This window comes from Nyctereutes procyonoides, unplaced genomic scaffold (assembly GCF_905146905.1).
Source record: "Nyctereutes procyonoides isolate TBG_1078 unplaced genomic scaffold, NYPRO_anot_genome, whole genome shotgun sequence".
NCBI classification, from domain to species: domain Eukaryota; kingdom Metazoa; phylum Chordata; class Mammalia; order Carnivora; family Canidae; genus Nyctereutes; species Nyctereutes procyonoides.
In genome coordinates, this window is record NW_026575125.1 from 28,292,314 (window position 1) to 28,305,946 (window position 13,633).

At 34.8% G+C, this 13,633-nt stretch overlaps 1 protein-coding gene across 6 annotated transcripts in view; it reads right to left on the minus strand.

Moving 5' to 3' along the window:
• DMD (dystrophin) overlaps window positions 1-13,633 on the minus strand; it is a 2,039,779-nt gene that overhangs the window by 1,859,762 nt on the left and 166,384 nt on the right. For all 6 annotated transcript variants that reach the window (XM_055339022.1, XM_055339018.1, XM_055339021.1 and 3 more), the window contains exon 2: window positions 1,994-2,055. In XM_055339022.1, the coding sequence (XP_055194997.1) occupies window positions 1,994-2,055 (62 nt within the window). The remainder of the gene's footprint in view (window positions 1-1,993; window positions 2,056-13,633) is intronic.

Here is a 13,633-nt window from a genome sequence, read left to right on the forward strand (position 1 = left end):
ATCTCAGTTATGCTTATCTTTTGGTATCATCAATGGACTTAAACGGAATCAATTAGCTTTCTCTTACTTCTCAAAAATATATACAAGAATTTAGTCATTACTTGAAGTCTCAACAAGAAAAATCAGATAACATGGAAAATATATTTTCAGGCTTTCTAAATGAAAAATCAACACACATTATAAATTTGATCTCTAAGTACTTTTTTCCTCTGCCTTTATAAACATTTATTTATATTCCTGACACCTAGCATATGCCCAAATATGAAACTCTGGTAACTCCCCTAATCCAATTTTAATAGGTTGAGGAAGAACGTTTATAAAATAAATGAAATAAGTAGAAGTTGGATTTGGAGGTGGGGATACAAAAAACAGTCAATGCACTCATGCATGTAATTATTTCACAGCCTTTAAAATATGGGCACTCAGAGTAGGGAAAAATTGCTCTAAGTCAGTGCCAACAATGTATTCATAGAAGACAGCATATCAAACTATGGTTTGTATATTAGCATGTGAGTTGTGGTAAGTGCTACCTGAACTGTCAGTGTATAGGGAGTAATGATCTATTTAGATCTGTGGGAATGAGAATTTGCAGTGTTTGTTTCAGTTATGTCCTCACAACTTCTTAAAACAACTCATTGATTTAATTCAAAGATTCGAAGTATTATGTAACGTTTATTATTACAAAACTTCTCCTTATGATCCTGATTTGTTTGTATATTTATTTCAAAGCTTATATCTATTGCCTGTTTCAAAATTCCAAAATTAAGATTTCAATGAGACTGGTAGATATAGCAATTAAACCACATATATCCACCTGGTAAATATTCTGGGAAATAGGAATTCCTATCCTACATATTTCTGAGTTTATTTTTCATTTATTCTTCTTCATTAGTACTGTTATAATTTTTTTGTTATTTGTACTCAGTTTAAAAAAACTTGAGATTTTAAAAATAGGTTTTTATGTTTATTGTTTAAAGTTCTGTAATAGCAATTTATTAATTGTTAATTCAGTAAGTAAATATAACCGAAATCTTCTTAGTTAAATTTCAATAACTTTATCTTGTTAATATGTTAAAGACTACCTGGGAAAATTCTACTAACAAATACCATAAACAATAGATGACACTAGAAAACCTTTTGTAATAGTAATGGGTGCACTTTTTAATATTGCATCTCCCAGGGGATTGTTTTGGATTCATTACCAAAACTTTTATAAAACAAGACAGACCTATGGAGAGAGTGATCCACATATATTAAGATTGTCAGGAACTGTGGTAGGAATTTTCACATATCTTGACCCTATTAAGCTTCATAATCACATGCAAAATAAGCCAAATCTTTCTAACTTCAAAATATATATAAACCTCTTTACATGTTACTCTTAATGCTAGTTTTCAAGGTAAGAATATTTTATTCTGTGTTCACATATTATCTAGAATTGTGCTATATATGGAATATAAATTAAGTTGCATTTGCAAAATAAATAAATGTATTAAGAGTATGGGTTGATGCCTGCAGAAAAAGGATAAACTTCTTATTTTAAATTGACACATACCCTAATGATAGGGGCCAAACAGACCCAAGGCAGTTGTATCAGTCTTTTTTGAACTAGTAAAGACTAAGAAAGAAAAAAAAATGATCACTTTCAGACAATAAAAAAATCCCTCAGATCTTCTGCTAATGTGTAGCATATACTAGCTACTTGGTGGAAGATTGTGATTATAATTTTTAGATGACTGATGTAATTAAAGAAACTCACATTATCATTAAGATCCAAAGATACATTTTGTCTAATTAAATAATTTCTCTTTACCATATATTCTGCTGCTGCTTCTTAATTAAAAGTCAACATAATGTTCCTAAATCTGCACAGCTAAAACAAAATGACACTATGATAAAAACAATATGGATATTTAAACTGACACAGGTACATAGTTCATTTTGAAAATTCAGTCACATTATATTTTAAAAGACAAGACCAAAACATTCTTACCTTAGAAAACTGTGCATTTATCCATTTTGTGAATGTTTTCTTTTGAACATCTTCTCTTTCATCTATAATGTAAAATGTAAAAAAGACTTAAGAGTTAGGAAAGAATTTTGAATATCATATTTCATAACCAAAATAATTCAGTTATTATGCATCAGTGTTATTTTATATTTGGTATTAAATTCATTGATAATGAAATTAAACATAACTGATATTGGTATTGGGCATACAAACTAAAAATGAGATGTGAAAAATAATTGATATGGCCAAATCTATGCTGATTCAAATAATATATAAAGACATTACAGAAAAGTAGTCTCATCTGAATAAAGGAAATATTAATTATCCTTCTATGATAAATACTTTAGCATAATCAAAAGAGCCAATATGGGTATTTCTTCTGAGAAACTATTCCTGATATTTTTTTTTTACATCCCTCCCAGTACATTTAAAATTGATTTTCTTGGGACACCTGGGTGGCTTAGCAGTTGAGCGTCTGCCTTTGGCTCAGGGTGTGATCCCAGTCCTGGGATCAAGTCCCACATTGGGTTCCGTATGGGGAGCCTGCTTCTCCCTCTGCCAGTGTCTCTTCCCCTCTCTCTGCGTCTCTCATGAATAAATAATTTTTTAAATTTATTTATGATAGTCACACACACAGAGAGAGAGAGGCAGAGACATAGGCAGAGGGAGAGGGAGAAGCAGGCTCCATGCACCGGGAGCCCAACGTGGGATTCGATCCCGGGTCTCCAGGATCGCGCCCTGGGCCAAAGGCAGGCGCTAAACCGCTGTGCCACCCAGGGTTCCCTCTCATGAATAAATAAATCTTTAACAAAAATAAAAAATAAAAATAAATAAAATTGATTTTCTCCTCTTTTGCAATACCTCCATACTCTTAACATGAGCCCCCAGCATAGGAGAGGTTTCTTGATGATTAGGAGCATAGTTTTTGCATCCCAGAAGCTAGGATTGTCTGCACAAACTAAGAGCTCAGCAAATATTTGATAAACATGCAAAAGCTTTAGAGGAAGGGGGATCTTACAACTTCAAAATTTTTAGTACTTCTTTTCATCCCAAAGTCAGGAAATTTCAAATCAAAATGCAAATGACACCCTTCATGGATTACATATAAATACTCAAAGGAAAAATCTCCAAGGACTTCTTACACCAAGAGAGTATGGTGGAAAATTATTAAGAAACAGCTTCACAGAATTCATGCTTCTAAAAATTATTTCCTTTTTTTTCAAGCTGGAAATTGGTATGGAGTTAAATGGGCAGAAAAATAATCAATCTTGATTAATTGAAATCCTTTTTAAAGCCAAAGCCTACCTTTAAATTACTGTAAATATAATCATATTAATTAATGTTCAATAAATAAGTGCATCTGAGAAAGATTTAAAATGGAGAGGTTTATATTTTATTTTCATTGGGTCAGAAGAACTTATTGAAATGTCCTGACAAAATACCCTCATTTGCTCTTAGATTCTTTTTCAGCAGTGAATCTCCAGTGCTTCTCCTGAAAACGGATGATCCACAGTGAAGAATCATTTCCCATGACAAATGTATCCATGTACTAAGAATATCTGTTTATCTTTAAAGCACATTATTAATCTGGAAGTGGATACTATTAAGTTATATGGAGTAACAGCAGATAAATAATAAACCTAAAACTGTTTTCCTAGATGAGAAATTTTTATTTAGCATCACAAAATACTTTCTTCTTATTTAATTGGGTTAGGGCCACAAACTACACTGCATGTGGCCAAATATCAGCATTACCCATACAGTACAGGATAAACCATAGCTACGATATGGAAGTTTTTTTCTTTGTTGACAAGTGTGAATAAAAAAATAGTCCTAGTTTCTGAAACTAATCTAACTTTCTGTGAATATACTTCCCTAAATTCAGCATTACTCTTTTGATAATAATAAAAAAAATAAACAGAACATTTCAAATGGTCAACTTTTAAGCATTTTCATGGACCTGCTGCAAGAGTATTTGTCAGTATATTTATTTCTCAATGATAGACACATTTTAAGTTAATGACATTATTTGCAATTCCACTTATTTTTCCCTACATGTGCATGCAAATCCTGTCAGACATGGGAGAGTAAATGAGTCATTTGAAAACACACACTTAAAGGTTGGTTGTAAAACATGTCCAACCATCTTCATCCAAAAATTGAATAGGAAGACATTTGAAGAGATGTGTTTCACATACTTTTCAGTGAAAAGTAGGTAGTAAAGCAACATTTTTATTGGTTTCAATTATATGCACAAAGAGTGATTTTTAGATCAGCCTTGAAGGCAGGAGGGAAACTTTCACATTGTGTGCAAAATAGTATGTAACTACTGTGTAAAAAGCACTAAAGGTGAATTTTGTCATACAAATATTTGCACTAGGGTCTTCTTTTTTACTTCTTTTGCTTTTAATACAAGAAAAATATTCCCTTAATGAATTACCTGCTAATGTTTTATTTTGCTATATAACATCTGTTTTAACATGATAAATATTAATATAACTGGTTTTATCATTATAAGATATATCATTTATTAGTGTCTTACTGTTCATTGAGCTGTTCACATGTCATCTCAATCCATATATAATTTGCCATTTTATCCATTGAAGAAATACAAGCTTAGAAGGAATAAAGCTAGTAAGTGACACAGATGAACCTGATATAGATTGTTTGAATCAAAGTCCATGGCTTTTCACATTAACCAGTTCACATTATATTTGCATAGATAATATGGGATGCCATAAGATAATCAAAGTCACAATAGTTGAATGTATTATCACAAATAAAAAATAACCAGGATTTCAGGGCCTCTATTTTAAGCAACCCAAGGAATTCCATGTATATTATAACCGATGTGAATGACATCCTGGAATTTTAAAGCCTACAACCTGCATGTCTACATGGATTATCCAGATTTATCCAGATTGGAAAACTGAACCTTCCTTACTATGTTAGATGATTCATTTGTTAATATTTTAAATATTCGGGGATCCCTGGATGACTCAGGGGTTTAGCGCCTGCCTTTGGCCCAGGGCGTATTCCTGGAGTCTTGGGATCGAGTCCCGCATCTGGTTCCCTGCATGGAGCCTGCTTCTCCCTCTGCCTGTATCTCTGCCTCTCTCTCTGTGTGTCTCTCATGACTAAATAAATAAAATCTTAAAAAAAAGAAAACACTTGATTTAAAAAATAATAATATTTTAAATAATGCCCCTGTGTTTACTATTTGATATTTAGTGCTCAATTTTTGTCATAGGTTAACATTATGGAAATATTTTTACAATAATTAAATTCATTAATATTAAAACTATATAGAAATATTAAAAATCACCCCAAAGTTTTGTGTCTACACATTACAATCCCCATAGACATGTATTTTACATAGCTACATAACATTCTGCTTTTTCAAACTTATTTTATGCTAAATATCTTATGGGCTTCCATTTCCTTTTGTTTGCTATTAGAAATTCCACCATAATGAACATCTTCATGCATTCTCTTTCAGCTTCTGGTGTATAATTGTCTCAGAATAAATTATTGGGTCAATATTAAAAAAAAACTCTTATGGGGATCCCTGGGTGGCGCAGCAGTTTGGCGCCTGCCTTTGGCCCAGGGCGCGATCCTGGAGACCCGGGATCGAATCCCACATCGGGCTCCCGGTGCATGGAGCCTGCTTCTCCCTCTGCCTGTGTCCCTGCCTCTCTCTCTCTCTCTCTCTCTCTCTCTGTGACTATCATAAAAAAATAAAAAAAATTAAAAAAAAATAAAAAAATAAAAAAAAAACTCTTATGGCTTTTACTAAATATTGTCATATTGCTTTCCCAATGGCCATATCAATATTTAATGGCACTAGAAAGAATGAAGTTATGTTGCTGATAGGAATTTTGTTGCTTTAGTTCTTAAAGTGATTATTGCTTTATCAGATATAAGGAGATAGTTGATGCTCATCTTAATTTGAATCCATTTGATTACTAATAAGGTAGAACATGTTTTCAAAATTTATTCTGCATGCTTCTACTTTTGTCAAAATACTTGTTTATATCCTCTGCTCATGTATCCAATTGAGCTCTAGATATTTTACAATTAATTTGAATGAGATTATAAAGCAGTAGTTCTTTTTTATTTTTAAAGCAGTAGTTCTTAAACACTTCAAGTTGTGGACTCCATTTGATTATCTGATAAAATAATGATCCTCTCTACTTAAAAATGCCTATACAGACATACTTACATACAGTTTCATGGGGTTCACTGATCTCTCTGCAGAAGGTTCCTATTACCATGAAAGCCAAGTTAAGAATCAATATCATAGAATGCCTGAGTGGCTCAGTCGGTTAAATGTCTGCCTTTGGCACAGGTCATGATCCCAGGGTTCTGGGATCTAGCCCCACATCAAGCCCTGTATTGAGCTCCCTGCTCAGTGAGGAGTCTGCTTCTCCCTCTCCCTCTGCCCAGTCGCACCCCCCGCCCCCAGAATGTGCTTGCTCTCTTGCTCTCTCTCTCAAATAAGTAAATAAATAAATAAATAAATAAATAAATAAATAAATAAATAAATAAAATCTTTAAAAAAAAGAATCACTATCATAAATTAAGCTACTTACTCTTAGTCAGTGAATGCATATATATTCCCAAGTGCTTGTATTTCTTTTAATTTTCATTTCATTTTTATTATGCTAAAAATCTATACTTTTATATATATGTAAATCTATCCATTTCCATTGTTATTTCTCATATGACTTAAAAGTTGATACTTTTATTATTTAGTTTTAAAGACTTATCTATTTATTTGAGAGAGTGAGTGCATGTACATGGGCGGATGTGCGGCAGAGAGAGAGACAATACAAGTAGACTCTCTGCCAAATGGGGAGCCTGACATGGGCTTGATCCCAGGACCCAGATATCATAACCTGAGCTAAAATGAAGACTCAGACACTGAAATGACTGAGACACAGAGGCTCTCCTAAATGTTGATCCTTTTATTTTTTTATCATTTTTTAAGATTTTATTTATTCATGAGAGACACACACACACACAGAGAGGCAGAGACACAGGCAGAGGGAGAAGCAGGCTCCATGCAGGGAGCCCGATGTGAGACTCAATCCCGGGACTCCAGGATCACGCCCCACGCCGAAGAAGGCAGCCACTAATCCGCTGAGCTACCCAGGGATCCCCAAAGTTGATCCTTTTAAACACAATGTTACATATCCATAGTCTAAAGTCAATATACATAAACATACGTATATGATAAATTGCCATAGAGCCAATAGAGCTGATTTCAATACTTTAATAAAATATATGTAATTATAGATACATAGTCTATAGGAAGAGATATAAAGGTGAAATCAACAAGAAAGAGAATGAGGAAAGAATAAAGTGAATTCTGTTTTACTAGGAAATGATTATCTATATACTCCTGCTTAGTCATATCAAGAGCACATATTCTATTTTGTTTTCTCTAGGGTTTGTTTATAACTGATTTTCTTTTACTAATAAAAATATGCCTGAGTATATTAATGTGAGAGGCCAAGTACAAAATCTCTGTTAGAAAAATTTACTTGAAAACTGTTCCCTAGAGATGTCAAGGAGTGAAGAACTACTACTTCATAAATTGCACAGAGTGGCCAACATTTTATTTTATTCTCTCTATGGGGAAAACTCATAAAATTAGCTTTCTACTATGGCATAAAAATTGTATTTCGTCTCAGAATTAATTAACCCTTTCTCATAAAATATTTTTTTAACCAATAAATCTGGCCCTTCATATTTTCTAAGATTAGTGCAATGACCTTTTACCCTGTTATTAACTTTTATATTCCAGAGACCCTCAGTCTCCTATAAATGTAGGATAATTAAATTGCAATATTCATGATTCACAAGAGTGACTTACTGCACAAAAATGATGTTGGCAAACTGAGAGAACATTAAATCAGGGGAACTGGCTTCTAGTGCAGGGCTTATGAGTATGGTGGCCTTAGAATTACCAGACCTCAGTCTCTTTATTTGTGAAATAAAGATGTTAATTGCCTTTTAGCTCATGGAGTTGATTTTAAGATGTAATGAAATAATTTTTTTATGTAGTAATTTATAGAATAATTATTTACAAAAAATAATTATTTACAGAATGCTTAGTATCTGTTGGTCATTGTAATGGTTACTGAGAAGATAAATAGAATTCAGTTTTTACCACCATTCACATCCTTGTAGAATATACACATATGATAGATAAATATATTAAGCGTCTTATAGGAGCAAGGATACATATAGTCAAAGGATATTACAGGAGCACAGAAAAGGGATATGTAGCCACCTGGATGTTAGGGAAGACATTTTCTAGAAGGGGTTGGCTAAGTTGAGTCTAGCAGGATGAGCCAAAAAAGGGAAAGAAAAAAGGTTCAAAGGGAAAGATGAATCTTTAGGAGGAGTTCATAGGTCATAAGCAATACAATAACATTGTATGATTCTACCCATAAATTTTATCTAAAACAATGAGCAAACAAACAAAAAGAGAATCAAAACTATATTATAGAGAACAAACTGATGGTTGCCAGAGGGAAGGAGGCTGGGCAAAATGGTGAAGGGGAGTGGGAGATACAGGCCTCCGGTTACAGAATGAATAAGTCACAGGAATAAAAGGCAGAGTAAGAGGAATACAGGCATTGATATTTTAAGAGCAACGTAATGGGATAGATGGTAGCTATACTTGTGGTCAACATAGCATAACATATAAACTTGTCAAATCACTAAGTTGTACACCTGAAACTAGTGTAACAATGTGTATCTACTATATTTAAGAAAAAAGAATGATCTTCATTATATTTAATTCAGTTTTGTTGCACTCTAAAGTGTGGAGAAGGGAGTAGCATGAGATGAAATTATAAAGGCATTTGGGAGTAATATGACCCTCTATATGTGATAAGATACGACAGCATGAGTGAAAGCATTGAAAAACTAAACCAATCAAACAACCCAGTTATATAAACACCACAAATTATCCTCATTACACAGGGAAGTTAATCATGATCTGTGCCAGAAAAACATTTTAAAAAATGACGTTTCCTTGGGTGCCAGCTAGTATGTTAATTGAAAATTCTCACCACCTAAGTGACCCAGAAAATACAAGTATAGAAGGAGAAGGGAACATTAGAGTTGGTACCAGTTTAGAAATACATATAGTGTAGAAATACAAAGGAATATTTCACATTAAATAGAGGACTATTCAGCAATATAGAAGAAGTATTAGGGTCTCTATTCTTTGCTTCTACCAAAGATGAGAAAAAGGGAAATGAGAAATGTGGATGATTAATGGTAAACATTAGATAAGGTTATGTGATACTGTGGAACATTATGAAGGAAGGCCCTAAACTCAGGATATAGTTAGAAAATGGATTTGCCATGTTATTAATGCTTCAAAATGGCAATGCAAAGTGGAGGAGAGTAGAATGGAGAATGTCATGAAAAATGCTTTCCATTAAATCTGAGTAATAGCTTTTGATCATAGGATTACAGAATGTTAGGGCCGAAGGTGATATTCGTGGTCATTTTATAATGAGGAGGTCTAAAATAATTAAATTAAAGCACAAAGAAGAGAAAACCAGTTAGTGTCAAAGGGGATTCCTTCTTTTCCACTCACTCTACAATCAGTGTGATGCAGTTTCCACTGCTCATCACCCTACAAAAGTTGTTAATAATATCACCTATATCCTTTCTAATTTCCAAGACAGTGACTGTCTAGATTCTAACTGAATTCCTGGCACTTAGCATAGAATATGTTACACAATAGTGCTCAGTAAAGATGTTTTAAATTAATGAGGAACAGATTTACTTTTCAGACCTTTTCTTACTTTTGTGTTTTGCAGATATTAGTTCTATTAACCTGTGGTAGACAGGAAAATGGTCCTCCGAAAAGGTTCATGTCCCAATCCCAAGAATTTCTGAGTAAGTTTTCTTAAAACTCATTTGTTTTACAATAAGTTAAAGTATTTTAAAATTCTTTGTTATGGCAATGAGAATTAAGGTTGCAGATGGACTAAAATTTGGTAATCAGGTCATTTTGGATAGGAAGACCATCTCAGGTTATCCAAGTTGGACCAATGTAATCACAGTGGGCCCTTCAAAGGGGAAGAGGGCAGCTGAAGAGAGACAGCCTAAGAGAGAGCAGCATAACAAGGACTTGGTCCAAAGACGTGAACAGACATTTCTCTTAAAAAGATATACAAATGGCCAGCAGACATATGAAAGAAATGTTCTACATCACTCGGCATCAGGAAAATACAAATCAAAACCACAATGAGAAATCACCTCACACCAGCCAGAATGGCTAAAATTAACAAGTCAGGAAACAACAGGTTTATGTTCGTGAGGATGCGGAGAAAGGGGAACTGTCTTACACTATTGGTGGGAATGAAAGTTGGTGCAGCCACTCTGGAAAACAGTATGGAGGTTCCTCAAGGAGTTAAAAATAGACCTACCCTATGACTCAGCATTTGTACTACTAGGTGTTTACCCCAAACATACAAACATAGTGATCCAAAGGGGTACCTGCACCCCAGTGTTCATAGCAGCGATGCCCACAATAACCAAACCATGGTAGGAGCTGAGATGCCCTTTGACAGAAGAATGGATAAAAATGTGAGATGTATATATACACACACAATGGAATATTACTCAGCCATCAGAAAGGATGAATACCTACCATTTACATCCACATGGATGGAACTGGAGGGTATTATGCTGAGCTAAATAAGTCAATTAGAGAAAGACAATTATCATATGGTTACACTCATATGTGGAATATAAGAAATTGCACAGAGGATCATAGGGTAAGGGAGGGAAAACTGAATGGGAAATCATCAGAGAGAGAGAAAAAAACATGAGAGACTCAAGTATAGGAAAGAAACAGAGTTGCTGGAGGGGAGGTGGGTGGAGGATTGGGTAATTGGGTGATGGGCATTAAGGAGTGCATGTGATGTGATGAGCACTGGGTGTTATATGCAACTGATGAATTACTGAACACTACATCTGAAACTAATGATCTGAAACTACTGCATATTGGCTAATTGAATTTAAATTAAAAAAAGGGACTTGACCCAATGCTGCTGGTTTTGAAGATGAAGAAGAGGGCAGGCTCCACAATGGGAGAGATAGGACATGGATTCTTCCCTGAAGTCTCCAGAAGGCAAACAGTTCTAATGGTCCTTAACTTTAGCCCCATGAAGTCAATTTCAGATTGGAGACCTGAAGAATTGTTATATAAGAAATAGGAGTTGTTTTAAGTTGCTAAATTTGTGGTAATTTTTATAGCATCAATAGGAAACTTATACATAACTTTTCCTCTTGAAGGCTGTTAAGTCCACTGAAAATATATACTGATACCTACAAGGTGGTAGAAATATAACTGTGTAAAAGATAAAGTTCCTACTCTTTTGCCTTTACAGCATAGTGAGAGAAAGAGACACACGCAAAACAAATATATAGTGGATACATAGGTATGTTCTTTGATGAAGAAAATACAGGGTTTTGTCAAAAGCATATATTAAAAAAATGTAACTTGAAAAATCCAGTGTTTCCTTGGTGAAGTGACATCTCAGTTGAGTTCTGAACATTAATTAAGAATATAGAGGGAGGCCTGGGTGGCTCAGTGGTTGAGCATCTGCCTTCGGCTCAGGACGTGATCCTGGAATCCCAGGATCGAGTCCACATTAGGCTCCCATGAGGAGCCTACCTCTCCCTCTGCCTGTGTCTCTGCTTCTCTCTGTGTGTCTCTCATGAATAAATAAATAAAATTGTAAAAAAAAGAATATAGAAGCAAGAAAGGTGAAAAATAACCCCAGAGCATAAAAAAAAAAGAGGTGCAACTACCAGGATAGGAGTATGGTCCATTCAAAGAACAAGAGGAAGAGGAAGGGGAGGACAAAAGTGGCTGAGATGACTTTAGATAAAAGAGAAATGATCTTTAGCCAAATTAGGAAGAGACTTAAACTTTAGTTAGAAGACAGAAACCAAAGTATAATTTTAAGTAGGAAAATAGCAATATTGGTTTGTGTTTTATTTTATTTTTTAAAGGATTTTTTTTATTTTTTAAAAGATTGTATTTATTTATTTATTTGTTTGTTTACTTATTTAAAGATTTTATTTATTTATTCATGAGAGACACAGAGAGAGAAGCAGAGACACAGCCAGAGGGAGAAGCAGGCTCTATGCAAGGAGCTCAATGTGGGATTCGATCCCGGGACTCCAGGATCGTGCCCTGAGCCAAAGGCAGGCACTAAACCACTGAGCCACCCAGGGTTCCCCTGAAGATTTTATTTATTCACAAGAGACACACAGAGAAAGGCAGAGACATAGGCAGAGGGAGAGGCAGGCTCCCCACAGGGAACCTGACACTGGACTTGATCACAGGACCCCAGGATTACAGCAGGAGCCAAAGGCAGACGCTCAACCACTGAGTCACTGAGTTGTGCCTAAAGCATTTTATTTTTAAGTAATCTCTACACCCAGTGTGGGGCTTGAACTCACAACCTCAAGATCAAGAGTTGCATGTTCTACTGACTGATCCAGCCAGGCACCCCTGGTTTGTGTGTGTGTGTGTTTTTAATATATATATATATATATTTTTTTTAAAATTTGTATTTATTTATGATAGTCACACACACAGAGAGAGAGAGGCAGAGACACAGGCAGAGGGAGAAGCAGGCTCCATGCACCGGGAGCCCGACGTGGGATTCGATCCCGGGTCTCCAGGATCACACCCTGGGCCAAAGGCAGGCGCCAAACTGCTGTGCCACTCAGGGATCCCTGGTTTGTGTTTTTTTTTTTTTCTTCCTGGTTTGTGTTTTAACGATAAGCTTTATGTAATTATGTATTATATCATTATAATCCATGGCTTGTATTGGTGAATTTCAGTTTGGAGAAACGTAAATGCAGCCAATTACCTTTAATAGGTATTACTCATAAGAACTAGTTATTAATTTTATGTGGAGGTAGGGGATTTGGGAGAAATACAGCCAATGATACTACTCAAATTGGAGTTCTGAAGTCCCAGAAAGAAGAGTATCTGGATCTGTATATACAATGAGGGTATAGGAAGAATTGGGAAATACTGACTTTTGGTAGTTTTGAGATGAAAAGAAAGAAATGTAGAGGAGGCAATTGGATATAAGAGACTGAAGTGCAAAAGATAAATCTGAGCTGAAAATAAATATTTGGGAGATACAAGCCAACTGGCACATAGTAACTAAAGCCCCTGTAGTGAAAGATGTTACTAGAAAGAGTGCACAAGCTTTCCAATTTTATGAAATATTATTGTCTCCTGGTTCTTCTTCCAACAAAAGGGCTGTCTCCTCATCTGATCTGTTTCATTGGCTTCTTTGCTATTCACACTGGAAATACTGGCATTGTTCCAGGGTCCTATCTCTTCTGCATCTCTTCTTGTCTTGGTCTACTACATTTATTCTTCCTAAACAAAGTGACTTCTTACACCAGCCCAACCACCATTATATATTGATATTGATGATACTTATACCTAAATCTTTTTCATCTTGATTAATGTCCTGAGTTTCACACTGACAGAGCTAACTCAAGTTAATACCTCTAGTTATATGTCCTGTAGGTACCCAAACAATATCACTCATC